A 27661-nucleotide genomic window follows, 5' to 3' on the forward strand; every position below is an offset into this window, starting at 1 on the left:
GCCAAAAGTAGCAGCATTGCCCTGGCCTGGCTACTGTCATAGACCAGAAGCTTATTTTGAAAAAGGATGAGTTCACATCCTAAATGTTCTGTTCAACTGAAGGTGCCCCTCGGTAGTTTTCCTCTCCCTGGGCCTTCTCAGTCTCAATTCTTAGAGCTCAGTCATCTTGGGCATGTCCTTCAAGGCTCCAAAAGTGTCTCAATTATGTCTCTAGGGTAGGGTGTCTCAATTACCTGCCTCTGGAACTCACTCTCCCACTTTCTAGTTGCAGAGATGCCCATGGGGCATAGGCTGATTTACTTTTCATACCTCCAAGCAGTAAATATGAGCGAGTGGCACCAGGCTGCCTGAGTTTGAATCCTTTCTCTGCCACATATTAGCTGTGTGATGTTGATCAACTTACTTAATCTCTCTGAGTCTCAGCTTTCTGACCTATAAAGATAGGGACAATAGTATCAACCTCAAAGTGGTTTTGTGAGGATTAAATGAGAGAATACTTAAAGTACTTGAAGTAGTGCTTGGCATGTGGTAAGAACTCTATATTGTATTTTGTGGCATATAATACTGTATTTCTATATTGTGTTTCATTGTTCTACACTTACATTAACATCTCTGAACTCCAAAGGTCATGCCATTTTTTCTTTTTTAGTTGCATATAAAATAATAGTGCTTCTTATAATTAGAGGTATCTTAGATTTGATGGAGTATCATGTTGATACTCTTCCTGACCTCTAAAGAGAATGGCTCTGTACATATCATCAAGACCAGTTTCAAGGATTATCTTCTAGTTTCATGTCCACCTGACAGTTTCTTTAATGCTTAAAAACAAAAGGCATATTATACCCCCTTCTTGGCAGCTCTTCTACAAAAGCATAGACAGTAAGACTCCCCAAACTGAAATCTTCCCTTTCTGTTAGGGCATTCTGTTATTCATCAACATGTCATTTCAGTGTCTTTGCACATGCTGCTTTATCTACTTGGCATGCCCTTGTCCCTTTAAGCATTAAGTACTTAGTACATGTTGCCCTTCTGAGGAGGCCTTTTCCTAGTTTTCTCAGGCCTCTCCTCACTGCACTAGGCTGAGGGCTCCCGGGCACTCAGAGAGCATATAGCACACTAGTTTGTGATTGCTTATACATCTGTCTCAGTAATAGTTCTCCCATCCTATTGTGAGCTTCTGAGGGCAGGGCCATTTTCTGTCTCACCCATTAACTCTTGTCTATTGGTATACAGCCCATGCCCCAGGGCATAGCAGCTGACTGGAACTGAGCAGGGGTCCGGTAAAAACTAAACTCACTGCCATGAAGTGGATTGTGACTCATAGTGATCCCTCCTTGGGTTTCCAAGGTGGTGTAGTGCCTAAGGCACTTGACTGCTAACCAGAAGGCTGGAGGTTCACACCTACTAGCCACTCCTCAGAAGGAAGCCTGGGCAATCTACTTCCATAGGGATACTCCCTCAGAAACCCAAGGAGAGGACTCTATGAGTCGGAGCCAACTCGGCAGCAGTGGGTATCTCTACAGAAGTAGAATTGCCTGCCCAATCTTCTTTCTGAGGAGTGGCTGGAGGGTTTGAACTGCCAGCTTTCTGGTTAGCAGTCAAACGCCTTCGGCACTAGGCTGCCAGAGCTCCTAATCTTCCAGTAAGCACTGTGAATTTATGGTCTGCTTTCCTTCTGAGTGTCACTCTCCCTCTCTATCCCACATGTTCTCCCAGTATCCCTTCTTTTCATGTATTCCCTAACACTTGACCCTCTCCTGTCTCCAGAATCCAAGCTGGACAATATCCGGAAGGACATTCTTACACAGGTACAGGACGAGTGCCGGAAACGCAGTCAGCAGCTAATGACAGAGCTCATGGATTTCATGCAGGTCTTCCAAACCATCAACTCTGACATTCATGCCATTTCTCAGTGCTCCCAGAAGGTGAGCTCTCCCCATCCAGCTTGCTTCAGTTATCTAGGGCCCATCCTCCTCAGATACTCGGCACACTCTCTTCAGGTCTTCCCTGAGCTTCCATTGGAGCTTGAGGCTCTTAAACTGTGCCCTCCTAAATGTTCTGTCCTTGTTAATTCTCCCCCTGTTCCTGTGGCCCTCAGTTTCCTCATGTCAGGGGAAGCCCTGATGTAATGAAAAATACATAGTCCTACTTTTAGAGCCATAGCACTGCTCTCTGTGGTCTGGTTGGTGCTGCCTTTAGAGAGACTTGCCAGATTGCCCCTGATTCCAGTTGGTTAAAAGGCTACTACTGCTCATCCCCACGCTACCACCATGACTCAACTTTCAGCCAAACATTAGGCCTACAGGCATATGGGTGAACAATAACACCAGGGAGATATGCACACCTAAAAGAATCAACCATATGAGATCAAAAGGGAATCTCAGAAGGCAGGAAGGATAGCAAAGGAGGAGGAATGGAAAAGGTAAACACAGAGCAAGTGGGAAGAGTGCTGTTACATTTGGGGATTGCATTCAATGTCATGAAACAATGTGTATGAACAGTTGAATGGAAAACCAATTTGCTCTCTAAACTTTTACTCAAATCATATGAAAATTTTAATAAATAACTAAATAAAGCTGCTGTTAGGATCTGGAGTCTCTAGGGGGTGGTAGTTCCTCCCATCTCAAACAGGAGATAGGTGGGGGTGTGGGGATGTCGATCTCATGCTGTAGCCCTTGCAGCTGAATGAGGCCAATGAACAGTACACTCAACTGGAGGATCGAGTGGAATACATACGGTCGCTTCATGAGCTCATCCGCAACCACTTTAGCCTCTTAAGTGCTGAAAATGAGACACTGGATATCTCGGTGAGAGGGCAATTCAGGGAGTCACCCATCCCACCTAGTTCTCCTCCCCACAGCCACATCTACTTGACTGCCCTCTGCTTGTCTCATAGCTGCTGGACACGTGGGAGGCATTTCAGTTTGAGAAAAGTCAGGCCTCAGAGTTCCTGCTCAGCAAGCGGCATGCCATTGTGCCCAAGCTGCAGCAGCTGATGGTGGCATCACTGGCCGAGCTAGAAGACATGCTTAAGAAGGCTTTGTCAGGTCCCTTCATGGACCCTGCACAAGAGCAGAGGAGCACTGAGCGCCAGCTCATCTCCCTGGAGCGTCAGTTCCAGAACACAGCCAACCAACTCAGTGAACTCCACCACACCTATGCCACCTTCACCGGTACTGTGCACCCTACCCCCTCCACCAGCTCCCTGAGATAGACCTTCTATTGAGATACAGTGGGGACTCAGGGTCTTGTGCCCTGTATGACCCTAAGCAAGCCTCAGGAATTACATAGCTTCATTCTCTTTTATAAATGAAAATTGCAGGATAAAATCTTTCATGTATTGGCTATGTCAGGTGGTATACTTAGAGTAAGGATACAGGGGACTCACAGTCTGGTGGAGAATGCAAATAGCCTTTCCAATATTCCTATTCCATCAAAGGATATTAGCTTTTAATCCTCAAGTTTGTACATATCTTTTTCATGTGTCTGGAGCTATCAAGTCTGGCTGTTTCTTACAGAGGGAGTTACTTGTCTAATATTTGATACTGAGATATCTTCTATCAAAGCTTGTATGGATCTCTAGCCAGATCTTTTGAGTTCAGACAAAGAGCAACTGGAAGAGTTAGATTCACTGTAGTTTTATTTGGTCAGATCAGAGATCTCATAGCCTAATGACTTTCAGCCTTTTAATATTCTAAGAGTGATGATGGATGCTGTTCACATGTGTCCTGGTCATGATTCCCAGCACTTGCAAGTTTTCCTCCCATTCAAGAAAGCATACCGGAATCCAAACAAGTGAGGATGACAGTCTTATAATGATAGGCTTCAATCTAGTCACATTTCTTTTGAGTAAACTGCAAACCTCAGCACTATAATTACTATTAATTATAATATCTCACAACTGATCATAAACCAAAGATTAAGAACTAATTTAGTAGCTTGTGAGATGAAGACGAGGAATTATTGCCAGAGGTAAACACAATAGGGAGCTACACTCTTTGCTCCGTCTGGTCCTCTGTGTGGACTGGACTCTTACTCGTATGCATTTCACTGAACTCTCCCTGGGCTAAGACCATTCATTCATTCAACAGATATATATTGTCTAATATTTTTCAGACACTCTTTTAGGTACTTGAGGTATTATATCAATGAACATATGACAGAAATCCTTATACTCAAGAACCAAACATCTAATGGGAAGAGAAAGACAATAAATAATTAACATAAAATATAACTAATTTATGTAGTATGTTAGAAAGTAATAAATGGTAGGGAAACAAACAGAGCAGGGTAAGAAAGGTCAAATGCCAGGGAGAGTAGACAGCACTTTTTAATGATGTGATCAGAGTAGGCCTCATTAAGGTGGTATTTAAGAAAAGACTTGACTTTGGTGAGAGTTTGAGTCATATAGTTCTCTGAAGAAAGTATTCCAGGAAGAATGTACTGCCAGTCAAATTCCCTTAGCAAGAGGGAACATGCCTAGGTATGTGAGCAACAACAAAGGGTCTGATGTAGCTAGAGTGAAATAAGAGAGAAAGTAATAAATAGAAGAGGAACACTTCCCTTTCATTGCCTTCACATTTCCTAAATACGCTTTCCTTGGAATAACTGCCCCCTTAGATGGGCTCCACCTCCATTTTTACACTGAACATTTTAGACCCTCTTCCCCTACTTTGTGGACCCTCCCTTTTGTCATTATGGGCTCTTAACTGACCATGCCCATCATGCTCCACTACCTCGCCCCAAGCCTCAGCCAACCTATCTTACAGGAGATAAGAGTCCTGTGCCCTTGCCGGCCTGTGGGATCCGTCCCATTGTGCAGCAGCAATGCATCTGGCACCTGTACCGAGTCATCTCAGAAAATATCAGCGAGTGGAAGTGCATGGCTTTTGCCAAGGTGCTGGCACCCTTCCTCAGAGCTTCTGCCTGGGAGTGGAGGGCCTGCAAGGACGGAGGTGGGGGGAGACTCATAGTGAGAAGCCCTTTCCCTACAGTTCAACCTGACTGTGGCCTTGGAGAAGACGGACAAATGGCTGATAGAGGCAGCCCGGATGAGCACAACCCTGGGGCTGCACAGCCCAGTGCTGCACCGCTGCATGCGCATGCTAGAGGAGTTCCGCAGCTTCCTGCCATTGCTCACCAAGCTGGGCAGCCTCCAGCTGCAAAGCCTCCACTGCCAAGCCCTCCTACGAAGTGGGTTTGGTTAGAGTCATGAGGGAGGGGTATGGGGAAGGATGTAGGGTCTAGAACTTTGTCACAACTCAGTTCATTGCTACTCCTGAAGGAAAGACCTCTTGTCTCTAGGCTGCCCCCTGCCTTCCTCCAGGTACCAAACCTCTTTCCTCCCAGAGACAAAAATTTCTAACCTCCCTCACTATCTCATGGGGCCTTCTCTTCTTTTGAGCTGGGGTTTAGCTTCAGGCACTGAAGTATGGTCAGGACTCTGGGTTCTGGGCTGTATGCTGGCTCTGTGGTGTGCTCTGAGATCTGTAGTTGGGCTGGGCTCTGGGTCCCAGATCTGGGCTCTGGGAAGACAGGACTAGGATCTGGGATATGGGCTGGCCTCTGCCAGATACAGGATGGAACTCTGATGTTGTCCCCTCTACCCCCAGCTTTAGGGCTGGGAAGTCTCAATAATCTGGACCTCCTAACACTGGGTCAGCTGCTCTCTTGTCCACTGCTGGAGTTTTCGGATCGAATCAACCAGGTGGGGCAACTGGTGGGGTGATCCAAGCCCGGGACTTGTTTGTTAAACTCTAATTGAGCCAGTTAAAGTCCAGCAGCCCCTTGAGTGAAGAAGGCAGTGGATATTGACATGTGAATGGTGGGGATGAGATTACTGACCTGGCTGGAGGGTATGAATGTTCTCCTTAAGTCTCCAGATGAGGACCTGATGTGTGGTTCCAGACTCTGTGACCAAGAGCTTATCTCTCCTGGGGGAGAGCAGTGGGTGGCAGCTCAGAAGTTGTAAGCACACAGGATGACAGATGCCCCTCCCAACACTTACCCTGTCCCAAAATAGCACAAAATTATTGAGATATTGTCTGTTCAGCTGGAGCCTTGCAAGAGAGTAGGCTTCAAGGCTTTAGCAGCAGCCCTAGATCAAAGCAGTTAAGATGCCATTGATGGCCTATCTTTGAAGTCAGATGGTTCCATTCTTCCTTCACCCCCAAGACCTCCACTCCTCAGAGCCCTAGCCCTTGAGTTGTGTCCCAGGCCCAAGTCTCAGCTCCAAGGATATCGCCTGAGCCATTACCCAGTCCTGGTTCCTGAGACCCAGCTGTTCTAGGTATGGCAGTGCGAAAATGAAAGGCTCCATGCCCAAGACACACTACAGCGACTGCAGCGGTCCTGGGAAGAACGCCAACTGCGCCTGCTTAACTTCATCTTACGTGTGCCCTATGAGCCCCCAGCCTCAGAGGGCTCCAAGAGGCAGATTCTCCGCAGCCCACAGTGGGATGTAGTCAGCAAGGATAGTGGCACCTTCATCCTCTCAGGTGAGACCCAGCCCTGGTGGCCCAGCAAAACCCCCTGCTGTGAGCCATTTTCATCTACCATATCCATAACTGCCAAATCTGGCTTCTTAGCCAGGGCCCCATCCTTATCCACCAGCCTAAGACATCTGACTGTTCTGACAGTGTCTTAATATCCTTGGGACTCTTCTCTTCCAAGTCCTTGGCTCCTTCAACAAAGGTCCTTCCCTTTCAGGGTACACTCAGAAATACCTCATGGTCATTTCTCTTCACCTTCAATGCTCTGTCCTCTAGATTGCACCCTGTTGTCTGTTTTTATGCTCCATTCATTCATTCATTCCTTGTAATGGAATGGCTAGGTCAAACGGTATTTCTAATTCCAACTTTTTAAAGAATCACCATACTGCTTTCCACAGTGGTTGTACCATTTTACAGTCCTACCAGCAGTGTATGAGAGTCTCAATCACTCCACATCCTCACCAGCATTTGCTATTTTCTGTCTTGTTGAACTTTGCTACTAGTGCTGGGGCAAGATGGTATCTCATTGTTGTTTTGATTTGCATCTCTCTAATGGCTAATGATCATGAATATTTCTTCATGTGTTTGTTGGCTGCCTGAATATCCTCTTTGGTGAAGTGTCTATTCATGTCTTCTACCCATTTTTTAATTGGATTGTTTGTCTTTTTGTTGGTGAGCTGTTGGAGTTTTCTATAAATTCTAGAGAAAAGTCCCTTGTCAGATATGTCATTGCCGAATATTTTTTCCCAATCTGTAGGCTGTCTTTTGACTCTTTTGGAGAAGTCTATGGAAGCACATAAAAATTTAATTTTGAGAAGGTCCCATTCATCTAGTCGGGGCCGACTCGACAGCACATAACAACAACAACAGTGATACCATCTCAGAAACCCAAGGAGGGGTCGCTATGAGTCAGAGATGACTCGATGGCACATAACAACAACAACATAGGTCGCTATGGGAGCTCTGGTGGTGTAGTGCCTAACGCATTTGACTACTAATCAGAAGGCTGGCAGTTCAAACCCACCAGCCACTCCTCAGAAGGAAGGTTTGGCAATCTACTTCCTTAGTGATGTTGTTGTTGTTGTTATTTGCCATCGAGTCGGCCCCCGACTCCTAGCGACCCCTCCTTGGGTTTCCGAGGCAGTTATCATTACAGAAGTAGGATTGCCCAACCTTCCTTCCGAGGAGTGGCTGGTGGGTTTGAACCGCCAGCCTCCTGGTTAGCAGTCAAGTGCCTTGGCACTATGCTACCAGAGCTCCCTTAGTGATACTGCCTCAGAAACCCAAGGAGGGGTCGCTATGAGTCAGATCTCACTCAATGGCAAAAACAACAACAACATAGGTTGCTATGAGTTGGAACTGGAATCTACTCAACAACAATGAGGTTGTGTTTTTTATTAACTTTTACATAAACCTTCCATTGTTTCCATAGAAACAGTAAATCTTTTGTTATCCATCCATTTTTCAGTGATCAGTATAATACTAGACATAATTATGTAATTAAAATGAAAACATAATCCACATAGCAGTCTTGTAAACACACTCTGACTCTTGGTGACCATACAATTCAACTTGTAGGAGCAAATATGTGTGGGTGTACCAGAGACTAGGTTGAAATTTATGAGTATCAGAGTTATTACTTCCAAGATACCATGTGTTTTTGATGTACTGTATTGACAGACACAACTTGGATCCAGACCTGAGATTCCTACTACCTCTTTACAACCTTTCCAAAATCAACTGACAATTTGGAGTGTGTTTGGGTATGCAGAGGCAACTTGAAGTACACTTACTCAGATAGCTGCAGGGAGAGTTATAGCCAGTCTCACATTCCTTAGAGCACAAGAGATAGGCCCTTTTGCTTCCACACCTGGGGAGAAGTAATTAAAGGGGATAGAGAGAGGGAATCAGAGAAATTCTGTTTTCTCTAGAAAGTATAGGAGTTCTTTCACTCTGAGAGCAGGATACTAAGCATTTTCTTCCCAGTAGGTGTATTTGGAGAATCCTGTCTGAAAACATCTCCTGTCTCTATTGTCTTCTCATTTCCACCCTATTTAGGCCCCTACTTCATTTCTAGCCTCAGTCTCCCATAGCATGATGAGATAAATCTTTGAGCAGCACCAGGGGGCTAAATGCTGACTGTGGAAGAGGATTTTGTTCTCAGCCTTTCTACCAGGATCTCTTTAATCTCTGAATAGGCTTTCTTTGGGGAGAGGGGGTGGGCAAAAAAAAAAAAAAACATTCTTTTTTTTACAGAAAAAAAAAAATGATATAAAGGACTTGCAATCCTAGAGCCCTTTTCCTAGGCTAGAGGCTCAAGTTTTTCGAAGAACTTTTGTGGAAGTAGGTTTACCCAGATACAGCCCAATACTGTATCAGCAGGCCTGAAGCCTTCCCATAGTGCATGAATGTGTGTGTGTATTTGCGGGGGGGGGGGGGCAGTGTTAGGGTAGTTGTCAGTGCTTTACTCCAAAGCAGGGATGGCTTCACTGTATTGGTCAGTGCAATCCTCAAAGACCGAAAGGCATCTAGCCCTCTGTCACTGCTTTCCCTACAAGGAATCCCAGGTCACCTGAGTACTCACTCCCTTTTTTCACCACAAACCTGTCCTTGCCCATCTGACTTCAGCTTAGCTCAACTGGAACTCACTCTTCCCCAGACTACAGCAGCCTGCAGGATTCCATCCAGGAGAGCCTTCAGATGTTATTCAAAATCCTGGCCATGGAAAAGTCAGGAGACTTGCACAAAATAGCCCTGGAATGGGTGACCATCATGCATAGCCTGGGTAAGTGCAGACCTCTAGGTGGGTTGATGGGTGAGACCAGAGACAGAATGGCACTAGAGGGATGGGATGTAGAGAAGTAGAGGTTGAGTGGGGAAATATCTGAAAGACAGAGTGAGGGCCTCCCTCAAGACTACTTCTTAGAATGAGGGGACCAAGTCTTTCTGCTGAGCCAGAGTAGTTTTGCTGGGCTGGTGGGCCACCCAAGAGGTCATAGCAAGAGCAGACTGGACTCCTTGCCAAAGCTAGAACCATAGCATCTCCTACCAATATTCCTCTGGCTGCTCACACAGGTGCCCTCCTGGAGGTGTGGGTGACTTTCCAGCAGAAGTGGATTTTTCTGAATAAAGTTCTGCATGAGATGAAGATCCAGTTTCCTAGTTCCAACTTGGTAGGGGATGGGATGAGGCAATGTGGGCAATGGCTACTGAGTAATGGGGCTCAGAGTTGGAGGTGGGGAGCTGCCACTTCAGATCTGTCCTCAATTCCATTCTCACTCTCACCACAGAGCTCTCGTTTCAAGGCCATGGATGACCAGTATCGGACCCTGATGAGGATCTCCGTAGCTGACCCACTGGTCCTGTCACTTATAGTGCCCACTGCTAAGCGGAGTCCTTACTTCCAGGGTCAACAGCTGCAACAACTGCTCCAAGCAGGCTCGGAGGAGTTGGAGAGCCTCATCATGGCTCTGGAGAGTGTGCTTTACAGGGTACGTTCTCACTTCCCCCGCCTCTTCTTCCTTAGTGACAGTGAGCTGGTGGCCCTGCTGGCTGCCCCACTGGAGTCATGTGAGGCCCAGAGATGGACACAACGTTGCTTTCCTCATGTGCATACCGTGAGTTTCAAATCCAACACAACTGATGAGCAGAAGAACATGGGTGACCGAGAGGTGAGCCCAAGCACACATTCTCTGGTGGAAGCAATTGCAGTGCTAGGGGCAGGTGGTGAGGAGATGAAGTTGCAGAGTCCCCTTCCTCTGCATCCAGATCTCCCCAAGTGGCTAGCCTCTCTGGAGAAGTCTCTACGTGTGGCTCTGGTACACATGCTGCAGGACTGTGTAGCCACCCACCTTACTCAGGGCCCATCCTTAGATGAGACCTTCAAACAGCTGCCCCAACACAGTGAGCTTGCCCTGAACCAATCTATCTTCCACTGGCTAGATTTAGCCGAGACCTTCCCATGGCAGTGTGTGCTGGTGGCAGAGGAGGTAGTGTGGCGGGCTGAGGTGGAAGAGGCTCTGCTTGAGGGGAATACTCAAGCCATGGTCTCTGTGCAAGTGCATAAGCTGGAGGTACTAGTACACTTTATGCGGGCCCCAACAGGCTCCCAGGGTGGGCATCCCCTGCCCTCTGTCCATCAGGCCAGCCTGCTCAGTGCCCTCTTGGTCATGGCAGTAACCCATCGGGATATAGCACAGCTGCTGCAGCAGCACAAGGTCAGTGATCTGAGAGACTTCCATTGGGCCCGCCAACTCAAGTACCACTTGGGTTCACCTCAAGTGACCAAAAGCCCCCTGCAGAGTCTCAGGACTACTATTACGTCCACTGAGTCCTCTTTGCCACCAGCTCCCTGCTGGATAGATGTGCTGAGCCGATCCTTCCTGTACAATTATGAATACTTGGGGCCCAGGCTAGATCCTCTACCCATCCTGCTGCCTGAGCGGCCAGCCCTGGTGCTGTTATTGGCCTTGAATGAGGTGGCCTGTGGGACCCTACTGGGCCCTGATGGTGTGGGCAAGACAACTATGGTGATTAACCTGGCACGGGCCTTGGGCTACCAGCTGGTGATACTGCCCTGCTTGCCTCAGATAGAGGCCCGAAGCCTAAGCAACTACCTGAATGGTGCTCTACAGGGTGGTGCCTGGCTGATGTTGAAGGCAGCTCAGCGCCTGCCCCCTGGCTTGCTCTCTGCCCTCAGCCAGCGCCTGGCTGAACTACACCTCCTCTATGCCTCACTATACCAGGAGGCTTCCCAAAGTACCAGCACCATCGACCCCATCCATCCTCTGCAACTTGGCACTGGCTTCTTTGAAAACCATCACGTGTCCATGCGCTATGGCTATGGCTGTCTCCTGACACTACATACCTTGAGCCCTGCTGTGCCTGCCAACTTGCGCCTGCTGTTGCGGCCTGTGGCATTGGCATTGCCTGACCTGTACCATGTGGCAGAGATGACCTTGCTGGGTGCAGGGATGCGGGATGCCTCTCGCATGGCTACCCGCCTATCCAAATTCTTCTCCCTAGAGCGTGAGCTTGTGTCTGGGCCCCTGCCCTGCCGCCTGCCATTGCTCAAGCAGGTACTGGAGGACACAATAAAGAGATTAAATATGACCAAGGAGGAACGCAAGTCCCAGAATCCCCGCAGCCTAGCTGCCATTGAAGAGGCCTCCTTACTGCATGCTCTGCTGTGCTCACAGCTGTTCAACATCCTTGATGAGCGTCACCTGCACAAGCTCCGAGAGCTGCTGTGTGGGCTCTTCCCTAGTGCCACCCAAGTGCTGGCAGAGCCTATGACTGACAGACTAATAAAGCCACTGATAGAGGAAGAACTACAGCAGGTAGGACTGAGTCCTAGCCCTGAAATTTTGGGGTCCCTGGAGCAGCTGAGGCAGGCCTTGAGTCAGGCCTCAGGTATTCTGCTCCTGGGCCCTGCAGGCAGTGGCAAGACCACTTGTTGGCACTCCTTGTTTAAGATCCAGAACCAGCTGGCAGCCAGGGAGGATACCTCAACCCAGGGCTACCAGCCTGTGGAAATTACCCACCTGTATCCTAGTGTTCTCTGCCCCAAAGAGTTCCTGGGATGGCTAGAGGGGTCCTGCTGGCACCACGGTGTCTTCCCCAGGCTGCTTCGTGAAGCCACCCAGTGTAAGTTCATGGGTTCAAGGGAACAGGTACCAGAATCAGCAGGGATCCAGCACTGGGTCATATGTGATGGGGCACCCAGTGCTGCTTGGTTAGACTCCATCACCTACCTCCTAAGTAATCCCCCCAAGCTTAGCCTCCCCAATGGCCAGCAGATACTACGCCCCCCAGGCACCTTTCTCTTGATGGAGGTAGCAGATGCCACAGGCATGTCCCCCACAGTGGTGGGCCGCTGTGCCCTGGTCTGGTGTGGTGGGGAGCAGACTTGGCAGTGTATGCTTAGTGTCTTGATGGCAGCCCTGCCCCATGAGTACCGCCTGCAGCCCCAGACAGTCACTGAACTCAATCATCTGGCTGAGGTTCTGGTGCCTGCCACACTCCGATTCCTCACCTGCCAAGGTACCAGCTCTGTGCTGCAGATACACGGGCAACAGGCTGTCTGCCCAGGTGTGGCTGAAATCACCAGCCTGGCCTGCATCTTGCGTGGTCTGCTTGACCCCTACCTGCGCCTAGATGAGGAGGAGAAGTCACGCGGCCCAGGTGGGGAGAGGGAAGGGCTGGTTTGAGAGAGGGTTGCAGAAATGGGGCCTTTAGGGTAGCTGGGTTATATAGCTGGAGCCTGGAACATGAATTCTTTGGAGGACCTGGGCCCAGGGACTGAAGGTGAGGAGAAGTAATACCAACCTCTACTCTCTCACACCTGCTTTTTTTCTATGGGGCTCCTATTCTGGATATGATGACCTTTACAGAGGACCAGAGGAGCAGTAGTGAACCTGTGACCCAGAGCTTCAAGTCCTCAAAAAGCAGCTCTCTGAACAACCGGTCCCAGACTGACAGTGAAGACGTGCAGAATAAGCAGAGGGAGCACTTGCTGGCTGTCAGCAGCTTTCTTTTTGCCCTGATCTGGGGATTTGGAGCCCTCCTTCCCTCCAGGTGGCTACAGGGGTGTGGGCTGGGGGATGCAGAGGGATGAGATGAAGGGGCCCATGGGAGTCAAAGCCCAGCTGACATAGCTGGGGAAGTATGGTGGGGTCTCTGAGTGTATCCCAAATGGAAGTGTTATAACTGACACTTTTGCCTACGTGTCCATCTGAGCAGGCTCTGGCCCCTCTTTGACACCTTCCTGAGGGGCTCCATTAATTGCCTCTCCAACTACCCTGAGCCACCACCCTCAGCCTTGCTGTTCGATCTACACGTGTGCCCTGAAGATGGGACACTGGTCCCCTTCACTGGCCATTACCTGGGCAGCCACATCAAAGGAACTCTGGGAACCTTCAGCCCTTCTCCCCAGGTGTGAAGACTGTGGGCCAGTAGCTGGGGTTGGGGCTCAAGGAGATATCTCCAGAACAGTCCAAGTTCTAGGCCTAGCTGATGCCCACCTACTCCCATTCTTTGAAAGGCTTTTACAATTATATATATGTAAAGTGTTCTGCAAGCGTATCTTTAAGACATGTCCCCTAGAAGTTTATTTTCAGCTAGATTACTGTCCTAGACTGGAGCTACCATAGTAAGTCCTGCTCCTGTCCTGCAGACTGAACGGCTCTTATATGTGGTGGACCTGCTTCTGCAAAGAGGACAGCCAGTGCTGCTGACTGGAGAGGCAGCATCAGGGAAGTCAGCTTTTGTGGAGGTGCTAGTGGAGCCAAATCACCCCTACACATACATCTCCATTCACCCTGCCTTCAGTTCTACCCACCTTCGCCTCCTGTTAAGCCAAGGGGTCCAGGGCCAAGCACAAACCACCCCACTGCCTGAGCATCACCAGGATTCTAAAGGCTCCCTCCTCTTCCTGCTGGAGGATCTACACCTGGCGGCTTCTGGTGAGGCACTGGGAGGAGGGAAGAACGGAAGTGCTATCATCACTTGAGACTGTAAAATCCTTCAAGTATATAACTCCAGATCAAACTTCCTGCTCTGTTCATAATATCTTCTCATCTACATGTTCCCTAAGCAATCACATGCACCCCCACAGCTTCATTTACCCTTTCTATGCTTCAACTGTCGAATCTCTGTCTCCAACATAGATTTCTCTTCTAAGCACCGTATCTGTTTCTCCATCCATTTACTGTACATCTCCACCTTGTTGTCCCATTAGCATCACAGATCCAACTCTGAGATCATCATCTTCCCCACAAAACCTGACATTTTTGTCCTCTTAGCAACTAGGAGCACCATCCAACCAGTCACTTCAGCCAGAAATTTTGTTGGCATCTCCCTCCCTCACCAGTGTCTGCTCACCTGGTCACCAGGTCTTTTCATTCTACCTGCTAAATATCCCTTGAATCTTCCTGCTTATTTCCATTCCATGCTCCCTGTTTCACACAATCATTACCTGGAACTTTGGCAAATGCTCTCATAAGGCTCTTTATGATGAGGCTTTCTTCTCTAGCCTCTTAGACTCTAATCTAACTGGACTCAACTACATGCAGGCATCCAACAAGTCAAGCTTCCTTTTTGCTCTCTCCTTTTCATCTGGCTAAATCATGTCAGGCAACGTCTCCTCTAGGAATCCTGGGCCCCCAGACTAGATTAGATACCTATCCTGTGTCTGCACATTAACCTGTGAGAATTTATAATTGTATGTTTACGATTTTATAATTGTATGTTTACTTTTTTGTACCTTCCTCCACACTCTGCTTCATGAGGACAGGGATTGTTTTTAGTTGACGTCAGTCGATTCCAACTCAAGGCAAGTCCACGTGTGCAGAGTAGAACTGCTGCATAGGGTTTTCAAAGCTATGACCTTTCAGAAGCAGATTGCAAGGCCTGTCTTCAAGGTGCCTCTGGATGGGTTTGAACTGCAAACCTTTTGGCTGGTAGTTGAGTGTTTAACTATTTGCACTACCCAGGGACGTTTAAGAACTGGAATACGTCTTATTTATTTTGATAGATATAACAGGAAGTAAGTGCTCAATAAGAATTTATAGAAGAAAAGATAAGAAAGGAAAGTGAATAAATTGTGATGAAAGTTTGGGATATTAAAGATTATAAACTGGTGCACATCCAGAGGATGACAACTTCAGAATATGACCATGGGAATGGGCAGCATAATGGGAATAGGAAGTATAGGTACAGGTTGTTGGAGTCAAGGAAGTAAATGGACTAAATGATCAGATAAGCAGTCCAGGAAGACCATAAATTTCTTATGGGATCTAGAAAATTTGAGCCAGGTGGTAAAAAAAAACAAACCAAACCAAACTCACTGCCGTTGAGTCCAACTGATTCGACTCATACCAACCTCTCCTTGGGTTTTTGAGGCATTATGTCTACAGAAGTAGATTGCCCAATCTTCCTTCCAAGGAATGGCTAGTGGGTTTGAACTGCCAGCCTTCTGGTTAACAGTCAAATGGCTTAGGCACTACACCACCAGAGCTTACTAATAGTAGGTACAATGTATTGATTAACTGCTATGTGCTTAAGGAACTCTGGTGGTGTAGTGCCTAAGGCATTTGACTGCTAACCAGAAGGTTGGTGGTTCAAACCCACCAGTTACTTCTCAGAAGGAAGACGGGGCAATCTACTTCCGTAAAGATTTACCACCTCAGAAACGCAAAGGGGGTTACTATGAGTCAGAATTGACTCGATGACAGTGAATTTGGTTTGGTTTTGGACTATGTGCTTTATCTATGTCATCTTTATTCATAAGAGCCTAGTAAGATGGAGACTTGTGATTACCTTTGGATGGAGAAACTAAGACAGAGAATAGCAAATTATAACAAGCTTGAGAGAGCATATCACATCCACTAGAAAGATTATAATTAAAATGACTGACAATAACAAAGGAGCTCTGGTGGCTTAGTGCCTAAGGCATCTGACTGCTGACCAGAAGGCTGATGGCTCAAACCCACCAGCCATTCCTCAGAAGGAAGGATGGACAATCTACTAGAGATACTGCCTCGGAAACCCAAGGAGGGCTCGCTGTGCATTGGATCCAACTTGACAGTTGACAGATCCAACTTGGCAGTGCGTTGTGTTGCGTTTGCGACAATATCAAGTATTTACAGAGATGTGGAGCAATAGAAACTCACACATTGCTGGTGGAAGTGTAAAATGGTACAACATACAAATGTATGGCAGTTTCTTATCATTAAACATGCACTTATCATATGACTCACCATGTGAAATAAATATCCATGCCCTCAAGTAAACTTATACATGAATGTTCATAGTAGCAATTTTCAGAATAGCCAAAACCTCAAAACAACATAAATGTCCATCAACACATTAATGGATCTACAAATTTTTGTAGATATAATAGAATACTATACAGAAATAAAATAAACAAGGTACTGCTACAATAGCATGGTCGAATCTCAAAAACATGCTGAGTGAAAGAAGGCAGACACAACATTTATATGAGGGTCTAGAACTAGGCAAAGCAATAGTAATAGAAATCAGTTGTTGCCTGGTATGGTCATGGTTGGGGGATTGACTGCAAGGAAGCATGAGAAAACTTTCTGGAGTGATGAAAAAGCACAAGTATCATTAGAATAGCAGGTAAACAGGTGCACATATTTGTCAAAACTCCTTGAACTCACACTTACAATAAGTATGTTTTGTTTTGTTTTATGTAAACCATATTTTGATTAAGTAGATTTTTAAAATGTGTGTGTGATGTAAACTCACTCTCTTTGACTGAGATAACTGCACTTTCCCCTCTATTTTGGTCAAGTGTAGTTTCCATCCATCTCAGCTTCCAAATCTTCCTAGTCATTAGCCTTCAGTTAATGAATAATTGGTTATGGAGATAGGATTTGGGGGAGAAGAAAGTAGTGTACTCATTTTCCTTAAAAGTGGTGGAGAGAGAACCACTTTCTCAGACATGACCAAGGCCCACCATAACCAACGCACAAAATTCCTTCAGAACGCTGGGTGTTCTGGAAGCAGGCCTAGTGAGATGAGAAGAGGGATAGGAGGAACAAGGTGATACTCTCACTCATGTACTCACGACTATTCTTCATGTCCCACAGATCCAGAGAAGAGCTGCCAACCAGTGTTGGAGACTCTACGCCAAGCCATAGATGGCACCATTTATGACCATAACACCTTGGAACTACAGACACTGCAGCCTATAGTCAACTTCCTTGCTACTGCCACAGTGCCAGGCTTCTGTGAGCGCCCACTGTGCCCACGCCTCTTTCGACTCTTCACAGTGTTGGCCATGGGCAGCATGACCCAGGCAACCCTGCTGAGCAGGCACACCTCTAGCATCCAGGCCTGGCTTGAACGCTTCCCTTCTGTGGAGCAGGGGGGGATACTGGCAGGATTCCTGGTTCAGGCCTCAGTGGATGCCTGGAAAGCTGTATGCAGCTGCTTCATGCCTTCACCCCTTCACCCACACTACCGCTTCTCCTTGCATTCTGTGAGCCACCTACTAGGCAGCCTACAGCTGTTGCCGACCAGAGTGGGGTCCCGAGGTTTCACAGACTGTCTCAACCACCAGGAACACTTGCGTCGGGTGTCAGGTTTGCGTGGTACCCGCCTGACCATTATGATGGCCACACGCAACATGGTGCGCCTTTGGTTGCATGAGGCACAGAGGACATTTTGTGACCGATTGAACAGCCCTAGAGAACGCTCCCACTGTGCCAGGCTGCTCTTAGAAATAGCTCAGTGTGTTTTCTGCTCAAGATCGGAGCCCCAGAACCTGGGCAAGTGTTATGAGGATGAAGAGGAAGAGGAAAAGGTGCCTGAAGTGGAATCTGAAGGGGAGTTGGCCCAGTGGGAGGAGTTAAGCAATAGTGGCAGTGAGACAGAGGAGGAAGGGGACCCTTATGCCCTTAAGATGCCCACAGGTTTACACTCCAGCAATCCAAGTCTAATGCCACCCATGATACCGGTAATCAAGGAGAGTTTGAATTCCACAAGTCAGAAGACAAACCAGGAGGAAGACACAAGTATCCCCAGCTTCAAGCTCCAGGTAAAAAGATCCAAAAATTGGTGGCAGAAGACATCCCAGATGGACCTAGTAACACCCCTGTTGCTACCAGTGCTACTGCTCCATCCCCATGAAAAGGCCTCAGACCTGATCTTCAGTCAGGAGCTGATACTGGGGTCCATCTCAGAGAGCACTAACATGTACATGGAGCGACAGTGGGGGAGCCTGGAAAAGCAGCTGGCCACCTCAATTGCTCAGCTGCAGCTGAGGCCCCAGCTTGGCCTGTGTCGCTCCATGACCCAGCATGTGGCCCGCCTGGTCCGGGTGCTGGCTAGGCCCCGGCAGCATGGCCTACTACTTTCAAGGGCTCTGAGTACTGGGCGCCGTACTGCCATTACTTTGGCTGCTAGTATTTGCCAGGCCCACCTCCTCTATCTGCCATCTGGACCAGAGGAGGCCATTCTCCAGTGTCTACAGGATGCCAGCTGGCATGCTGGCATGTTAGGCCAGCAAGTAGCCCTGTTGGTGCCTGAGGGTGTGGATCTTATCACTTTTCATCGCCTGCTGGCCTTGGCAACTTCAGGCAGTTTCCCTGACCAGTATACAGAAGCAGATCTGTTTATTGTTGAGGAACATCTCCCCAGAGAGAGCCTTGGTATCAAACAGAACATCAAGAAGGAAATGGTGTTTCACAGGTAAGGCCAAGGACTGCCATATCAAGGTCTGCTGCTCTTACCCCATCCTGGCCAAAAGGCCATGAGGAAATCTAGGGGCTACCATCAGGGTACAGAAGATCGAGATTAAGGGGTTGGAGTTTGGGGCCTGGAAGGGTAAACAGGGGCAAAGGGGAAGATAGCATCTGAGCCCTTGGCCCACAGGTTCTACCAGCAAGTGTGCAGCCACCTGCACCTGTTCTTCCTGATCAGAGATGACCAGGTCCACAACCAGCTGCCTTCCAGCCTGTTCCTGAGGCTCCTTCAACTTGCTGTTGCCAGCATTGATCACTATGAACCTTGGGACCAACCTGACCTGGTCGCTGTGGCCCATCACCACCTGGAGGGTGCTCAGAGTCTACCCTCTGGTGATGGTGAGCCTCCTTGACCTGTTCTCGCCACTTATGTCACTCAGGTTCTAATGAGAGTTATTACCTAGTCTCTTTCTCTAGAACCTAGTAAGCCCTCTTTATCTTTTCTGCCCCCCGTCTTAAGTTAGAAAAGAGTGACTTCTTTTTCCTGATCCCTTACAAACTACAAAGCCAGGCTGAGGTTATGTCTTTTGTAGGCTCTATAAAGTGCCCAGAACTCCGGGCCTCAATTACCAAGCTTTCCAAAGCCATGGCTTTCATTCACCTTTCGGCTGCCAGCTACACTGAGCACCTGTGCCCTGGACTGCCACTTGTCACCCCCAAGAACTTCCTAGACTTCCTGGATATCTTCCTGTTGCTGCAGCACCAGATAGCCCTGCAGACAAGGAACAAGGCCCAGCAGTGAGTATCCCCATTCCCTGCAGTGTACCTCCTTCCGTTCTCCCAGGTCCACTCACTGGTACATTGTATTTCCAGGGTCCAGAATGCCCTGGAGAATCTGAAATTGCTGGTTGAACAGCATAATGCCTATGCTAGCCTGGTCTTCAACTTGGAACAGCAGTTAAAAGGCTCCCGCAAGGTAAAGCCCAGAAAATGATGAGGCATGCATGCAGAGTAGGGTCAAGGAGGAGCTCAAATAGGAGGAACTAACCAGAGCTGGTTCTTGTCTCCCTAGAGCATGCTTTTCCTTAGGGATCTCTCTAATCCCCGTTGCCTCTTCCTTTAGAACTCAGCTTCAAATATTCCCCACAGCACAGCTAAAAGCAGACTGATTCTTATCTAAGCACGTGAAACCCAAGTGTCTGCTTCTGTCTGTCCCTAGTGCCTTGACTGTGTGAATTTCATTATGCTTCCCAAAATCCCATGAAGAACAGAGCAGGGATTATGTTCTCATGGTCACCTCTCACTCTTATCCTTTTCTTTGCCAGAGTTCTCTATCATTATTAGTTGGTTCATCTCTTGTAGTTATCCTTTTTCTATACTGCTTTGCCACTGTACACCTTCCTTCCACAAAACCACCAGAAACATAAGGCTGTTGTTGCATACAGTGAGGAAATATGGATGGGTGATGGTGGTAGGGGACAATTTACATGACTGCACAGAATAGGAAATAGATTTAAATGGAACACTAGACATCAATGTCCTGAATTTCCCCAGTTACTCTCATCAACAAGGCATTTCCCAACAACCGACTTTTCCCTTCCCCTTTCATCTCTTCAATACCTGCTCCACAATGTTACCCTATTTTTACAGCTCCCCAAATTAAGTTCTCATGTAATAAGAGATTTTCCTAGTCTAAACCCTGTTGCTGTCTTACACAGAGCAATTTTCTTCTTTGAATAAACCTATCCTATCTGGCTGACTGGTGGAGTGGGGGGTCATCACGCCTTTCGTAGCCAAATATTCCCTGTTGAAAGTGTTTTATTTTCCCCAAAGTAAATAAAAGTCTTTTTTTTCTTTGGTTTTTGTTTTAATAAGAAGAATTCTGAAATAGCAAAAAAAAAAAAAAAAAAAGTTTCCTTCCTGTTACATAGGACTTTTTTTTTTAACCTCTGAAAGCTGATTTTAATTGCTAGAAAGGACATACATAAACACCCCTGCAAAACAGCACACTGGAACAGAGTTCTTAGGACTGGGCATTTTACATATAGTATTAATTGCATTCAATCCTTACAAAATCTTACAAGATAGCTTTAATGCCTGTTTTATATTTAAATAAGTATTAGAAATTTTTGCTATTATTGATTTAAAAAGCTGAACATTTTTTCTTAAGGAAAGATTAAGGAATAGCTTCCAGTGAAGGTTGGAATGTCGTCCCTGCATAGATGGAATCAGGACCCCAAATACCTTCAGTTTAACATTAACCCTAAACAGGATTTATACTAGCTATTCAATCCTTCTTTCCCTTAAACAAAACTACTTAAAACCCTTAAAAAGAACTAAATTTTATATTCTTAATATAAAACTATTCTTTCTTGAATAATTTGTTAAGCTTATTCTTTCCTCTCCCATTAACAAAAATGTTAATGAGCTGCTACAAAAAAATTTGATAAAAGTTCATGGATAACTTCAGGGAAGCAAGCTAGTGCCCAACTCACAAGCAGATAATTTAACTGACAAGATATAACTTTTTATAGCGCTTTCAGGTTTTATAGCTCCCTATGCTTAACTGTGGGAGCAATGGTGGCGTAGGGCCTAAGGCATTTGACTGCGTACCAGAAGGCTGGCGGTTCATACCCACCAGCCACTCCTCAGAAGGAAGGTTGGGCAGTCTACTTCTGTAAGGAGGGGTCGCTGTGAGTCAGGACTGACTTTGAGGGCAGTGAGTTTGGTTGGTTTTGGATGCCTAACTGTAGTTCTAGAGTCACAGTGATTAAGCACTTATCCACCAGCTGTGTGGGAGAAAGATGTGGCAGTTTGCTTCTGTGAAGATTACAGCATTGGAAACCCTGTAGGGCAATTCTGCTCTGTCCTATATAGTTTCATTATGAGTCAGAATCAAGTTGATGGCAATGGGGGAGAAGGGAAATGTCTAGCCTGCCTCTTCTGATTGGTATCCTCAGAGCTGTCAAAATCCTCAGCGTTGTCCAACTCCAGGGGCCTGACTTACATTGTGTCTCTGTACATGGTTTTCATTGTGTTCTCTATATAAATGGTGTCTCAAGGAGTTCTCAAGGTACTGGTGCCCTCCTATCATCTACAGTTTAGGATGCCAAGCTTTTTATTAGCCTTCAAGACTCAGCTGAAATACAAAAGAAAAGTTCAGAGAAGGACAGGACTCCCCTTTCCTATGCTTTCTAAATTCCAGTTTCTTACCTTGGTCCATATCTTTTCCCAAGCTGATTAATACCAAGAATTGTTGGTCTGGTTTAGGGGTGCCACTATTATTTATGAATCACTTATACCATAGCACAACATAATCACCCCAAAGTCTGGATAAGAGATGTTCATAGTTTTAGGGATCATTCAGTTGCAGATCCTGAGGTCATTCACTCAACAGCCGTACCAAAAACCAAAAACCAAGCCCACTGCCATCGAGTCGAATCCGACTCATAGCAGCACTATCAAAGCTCCTTCTCAATAGCCACAGTAGTGTGTATTTCTTTCAGTGTTCTCCACCGTAGGAAACGGCACCACCATACATTTACTCATTGAAATCAAATTCCAGGAGTCATTCTGGACTCTTCCATCTGTTTCCTCTTTCATATTCAACTGGTTCATTCATTTATTCATTACTGTACTCAATAAAAATTAATTGAACACCATATTTTTTGTCCAGACACCCACTGACATATATGTCTATATCTATGTTTACATCTAGGTCTCTATCTATATCACGTCTACATGACACAGATCTCTATTTATCTAATCCTTGGAGTCCCTGGGTGGTACAAATGGCTAACATGTTCAGCTGCTAAATGAAAGGTTGGAGGTTCAAGTCCACCCAGAGGCACCTCAGAAGGAAGACTGATGATCTACTTCTGCCATTGAAAACACTATTGAGCACTGTTCCACTCTCAACACACATGGGATGCTTATGACTTAGAATCAACTTGATGGCAACCGGTATCTAATTCTCACTACAATTTTCTTTTCTTTTTTTTTTTTTTAATTCCTTTTATTGAAATATACTTTATATACAGTGAAATACACAAAACTAAAGTTGCCACATTTTTCTGAGGTGATTATCCTTCTCCCATTTTACAGATGGGAGAACTGAGATCCTGAGATAGGTTTTGATAAGGATGAAATGAGATCTTATATTTAAAAGTGTTGGCACAAAGTAACAGCTCAATATTGTTATATACTAGTAATATTAGATTATATTGCCTCCTAATAGAAGAGATGGGAGCTCTGGTAGCATAGTGGCTAAGACACTTGCCTGCTAACCAGACGGCTGGTGGTTCAAACCCACCAGCCACTCCTCGGAAGGAAGGTTGGGCAATCCTACTTCCATAGTGATACTGCCTCGGAAACCCAAGGAGGGGTCGCTATGAGTTGGGGCCGACTCGACGGCACATAACAACAACAACAATAGAAGAGATAAGGCACTGTCCTTGCCTTCATGGTGCCTACAGTTTACCAGAAGATATACACTAATCCAGGCAATTAAAAATAGTGTGACATATATTTTGACAAAGTCTAGGGTGAGTATCTAAAAGGATTTTCTAGAGAAGATACAATGCAACAATCTAGCAAACATGTAGAGCCACATGTAGAACATGGTGGTGGTGTTGTTGTTATATGCCATCGAGTCAGCCCTCACTCATAGCGACCCCTCCTCAGGTTTCTGAGGCAGTATCACTACAGAAGTAGATTGCCCCATCTTCCTTCCAAGGAGTGGCTGGTGGGTTTGAACCGCCATCCTTCTGGTTAGCAGTCAAGTGCCTTAGGCACTAGGGCTCAAAAACATTTGTTAAATATAAAAACAGAAGAATGTTAAATATAAAAACAGATGAATGAAGTATATCTAAATTGATACCTGAAGATTGTTGTTAGGTGCTGTCAAGTCAGTTCCAACTCAGTGACCCTATCTGTGTACAGAAGAATGAAAACACTGCCTTGTCCTGCACCATCCTCACAGTCGTTACTATGTTTGAGCCCATTGTTGCAGCCACTTGTCAATCCATGTCATTGAGGGTCTTACTCTTTTTCATTGACCCTCTACTTTACCAAACATGATGTCCTTCTCCAGGGACTGGTCCCTCCTGATAACATGTTCAAAGTACATGAGATGTCTCATCATCCTCAGTTCTATGTAACATTCTGACGGCACTCCTCCAAACAGATCTATTTGTTCTTCCAGCAAACTCACTGCCATCAAGTCAGATCCGACTCATAGCGACCCTTCCTTGGGTTTCCAAGGTGTTCATCACTACAGAAGTAGATTGCCCAATCTTCTTTCTGAGGAGTGGCTGGGGGGGTTGAACCTCCAACCTTCTGGTTAGCAGTCAAATGCCTGAGCCACTACGCCACCAGAGTAGTCCGTGGTATATTTAGTATTATTTGCCAACACCATAATTTAAAGGTATCAATTTTTCTTCAGTCTTCCTTATCCCTTGTCCAGCTTTCACATGCAGAAGCTTGTGAGGCAACTGCTTATGAGGCTTGGATCAGGTGTACCTTAGTCCTCAGAGTAACATCTTTGCTCCTTAACACTTTAAAGAAGTCTTTTGCAGCAGATTTGCCCAATGCAATGTCTTTTGATTTTTTGACGCTGATTCCATGGGCACTGATTGTGGATTTAAGTAAAATTAAATCCTTGACAACTTCAATCTTTTTTCCATTTATTATGATATTGATTATTGATACAATTGTGAGTTTTGTTTTCTTTATGTTGAGGCATAATCCATACTAAAGACTATAGTCTTTGATCTTCATCACTGTTTCAAGTCCTTTTCACTTTCAGCAAGCCAGCTTGTGTCATCTGCATGTCAAAGGTTGTTAACATGTCTTCCTCCAGCCCTGAGCCACGTTCTTTTTCATATAGTCCAGCTTCTCACATTATGTGCTCATCATACAGATAGAATAAATATGCTGAAAGGATATAACCCTGACACATACCTTTCCTGATTTTTTTAAACCACATAGTATCTCCTTGTTCTGTTCTATGTACAGGATCTTTTTTTTTTTTTTTAAATATATGTATGTGTATGTATATAGATAGATAGATAGATAGATAGATAGATAGATAGATATAGATATAGATATATAGTGATTTGGGTAAAGATTTACAGAGCAAATTCACTTTCCATACAGCAGTTCACATACACTTTGTCTCATGACATTGACCACAATTTACCACAATGCAACAGCTCCCTTCCCACTTCCTCCCCATAGTTACCTCTTCCCAGTGCCCATCCCTCCATACAGTCTTATCCCCTGAGCTGTCTCCCTGTGCATAAGCAGCCCTTCTTTCTCCCATGATTGTTCTCTCCAAGGAGTGTATCTACTTGAGGTAAATGTTCAACTCATATGCCTGTATTTTGTTTGGCTGGAAACCACAGGAGTGGGTTCAATTCCAGACCTGAAGGGCAGCTAGGGGCCATAGTCTCAGTGGTTCTACCAGGCTCTATCAGACCAGCAAACTTGGTCCCCACCTGTTTTTTTTTTTTTTTTTCTATGTACAGGATTTGCATGAGCACAAGTGTGTGTTCTGGAATTCCCATTCTTTGCAATATAATCCATAATTTGTTATGATCCATATAGTTGAATGCTGTGCATAGTCAAGAAAACACAGATAAACATCTCTCTGGCATTCTCTGCTTTCAGACAAGATCTATCTGACATTAGCAATGACATCCTTTGTGATAGTTGGAGTTGTGTGTCAACCTGGCTGGATTACAATTCTGTGTGGTTTAACCAGTTGTCATATGGGTTATTCCCATAATGGGATCAGATATATATGTTTTGAGCAGCCAAGTCATTGAAAGAGAGTTTCCCTAGGGGTGTGGCCTGCTTCCAATATATTTATGGACATCCTGGGAAAATAAGACACTCTTCTGTGGATCGGGAACCTATTGTGCTGCCTACAATTGTCCATGAGTGAACAATCCGCAATTCAGCCTGGTGATCTTGGATTTGTCATTCGTTGGAGTCAACAGCCGGTATACGGCCTGCCAACCTTGAGCTCGTCAGCCCCTGAAGCTGTGTGAGTTGGGAAAACCTCCAGCTTGACATTTGATCCAAGAACTTGGGACTTGCCAGCTTCTATAATTGTGTGAGCCATTTTCCTAAGATAAATTTCTCTGTCTCTCTCTATGTAAGCTTTACTGGTTTTGTTTCTACAGAGAACCCTTTGAACACATTTGGTACCAAGAGTGGTTCTAGAGAGACAAAATCATAAGGATGAGCTTCCTAAATTGGTTCTTACCAATTCTGTTTTGGTTCTCCAATTTGATTAATCATAAAGGCACCAGTGACTCTGCTTCTATTAGTAAATAGGGCCCTGCTAATCCATGGCATAAGGTAGCAACATTAATATGCAAAATAGCACCGTCAATAGATCAAATATTTTTGAGAAGTAAGGCTCTGGGTGATTGCATATTTGATACTTTTCTGCAATTTTGTCAGCATAAGGAGTATAAGGCAGCTGGTTGGTTGGTCCTACTTAACACTAGACAAAGTGTCTTTTACCACAGAGTGAGATGAGTTCAGGGCTGCTGAGGCACAGCTCAAGTGCCACATAAAAGACCTCAAAGTTTCCAGTTGTACTCTGAGAGAAAGCCTTATTTCTTCTAGCAACAGAGCAGATATTGCCAAAAACCAAACACAGAGTCTTATTGTAACGGTGGCTGAATTACAACACCAACTGAATTGCCAACCCAGAATGGTGTCTGAAGTTAAAGTGAGGGCATTGATTAGGAAAAAATGGGATCCTGAAACCTGGAATGGAGACATATGGGATGAGGAAATGGAGCCTATAAATTCTTTTGAATCCCTCTGATCTGAAGGGATTACTATAAAACCATTATCCCCTCCACCTCAGTTTTATGAGATTAGCCAAACTGTTCCTATTGGGTCATTGCCTGAGGCAGAGGCTGTGGAAGACATTGCTGAATGTTTTCAGGAAGTGCCCCACCCACCCATTGTTGCTGCTAGACCTATAACTAAAGGTAAGTCCAAGTGAGCCCCAAAAGATGAAATACAAAGTGTGACTGAGGAGGTGGTACACTATACATGAAAAGACTTACTTGATTTTGCTAACATGTACAGACAGAAACCTGGAGAATATGTACGGGAATGGCTACTGAGGGTGTGGGATAATGGTGCAAGGAAGGTAACATTGAGTCAGTCTGAGTTTACTGATTTAGGCCCACTAAGTACAGATTCTTCATTTAATGTTTCAGCTTGAGGGTTAGGAAAGGATCTAATAGTTTATTTGGTTGGCTTATTGAAGCATGGATTATGCAGTGGCCTACCTTAAGTCAAGTTGAAGTACGAGACCTGCCTTGGTAGAATGTAGAAGAAGGTATCCAGAGCCTTAGGGAAATTGGCATGTTAGAATAGATTTATCAGATTAGACCCCTAAAGCCAAAATGGAGAGTCCAGAGTACACGGCTTTCACCAGTACCGTGAGGAACAAATTTGTGAAGGGAGCTCCAGCATCCTTGAAAACTGCTATGACTGCTACTTTATGTAAGCCAGATTTGACAGGGCAAACGGCCCTAATTGAACTAAGACACTTAACTACAATGGGGCTGATCAGACCCGGTGGTAGTAGGGGCCAAGTGGCAGCAGTTAATCGACAAAGACAAAATGGGCATGGTTACCATAATGGACAGCAGAGTTAAAAGAGTAATCAGAATACTCTGACTCATGTAGAATTATGGCATTGGCTACGTAGGCATGGTGTTCCTAGGGGTAAAATAAATGGCAAACCTACTAAATATTTACTTGATCTGTATAGACAGAAGAATTCTAGGTCACATGAACAGCAGTCTAGATTGAATTGCCAGAATACAGAGTCACAGACTCTCAATCAATTCCCAGACTTGAGCCAGTTTACAGACCCACAACCCCTTGAATGAAGGGGAGACCAGGTCCCCTTGAGGAAGGACTCCA

At 45.8% G+C, this 27661-nt stretch overlaps 1 protein-coding gene across 1 annotated transcript in view; it reads left to right on the forward strand.

Annotated features, from left to right (window-relative positions):
* DNHD1 (dynein heavy chain domain 1) overlaps nucleotides 1–27661 on the forward strand; it is a 98448-nt gene that overhangs the window by 52141 nt on the left and 18646 nt on the right. Inside the window, 17 exon segments of the mRNA XM_007956446.1 lie at nucleotides 1768–1925; nucleotides 2682–2850; nucleotides 2853–3173; nucleotides 4770–4897; nucleotides 4995–5193; nucleotides 5613–5707; nucleotides 6290–6497; nucleotides 9151–9276; nucleotides 9567–9664; nucleotides 9782–12674; nucleotides 12884–13067; nucleotides 13233–13425; nucleotides 13666–13954; nucleotides 17105–18707; nucleotides 18891–19099; nucleotides 19294–19498; nucleotides 19574–19676. Of these exon segments, the coding sequence (XP_007954637.1) occupies nucleotides 1768–1925; nucleotides 2682–2850; nucleotides 2853–3173; nucleotides 4770–4897; nucleotides 4995–5193; nucleotides 5613–5707; nucleotides 6290–6497; nucleotides 9151–9276; nucleotides 9567–9664; nucleotides 9782–12674; nucleotides 12884–13067; nucleotides 13233–13425; nucleotides 13666–13954; nucleotides 17105–18707; nucleotides 18891–19099; nucleotides 19294–19498; nucleotides 19574–19676 (7181 nt within the window).

Source organism: Orycteropus afer, unplaced genomic scaffold (assembly GCF_000298275.1).
Source record: "Orycteropus afer afer isolate SDZICR_OR568_19922 unplaced genomic scaffold, OryAfe1.0 scaffold00014, whole genome shotgun sequence".
NCBI classification, from domain to species: domain Eukaryota; kingdom Metazoa; phylum Chordata; class Mammalia; order Tubulidentata; family Orycteropodidae; genus Orycteropus; species Orycteropus afer.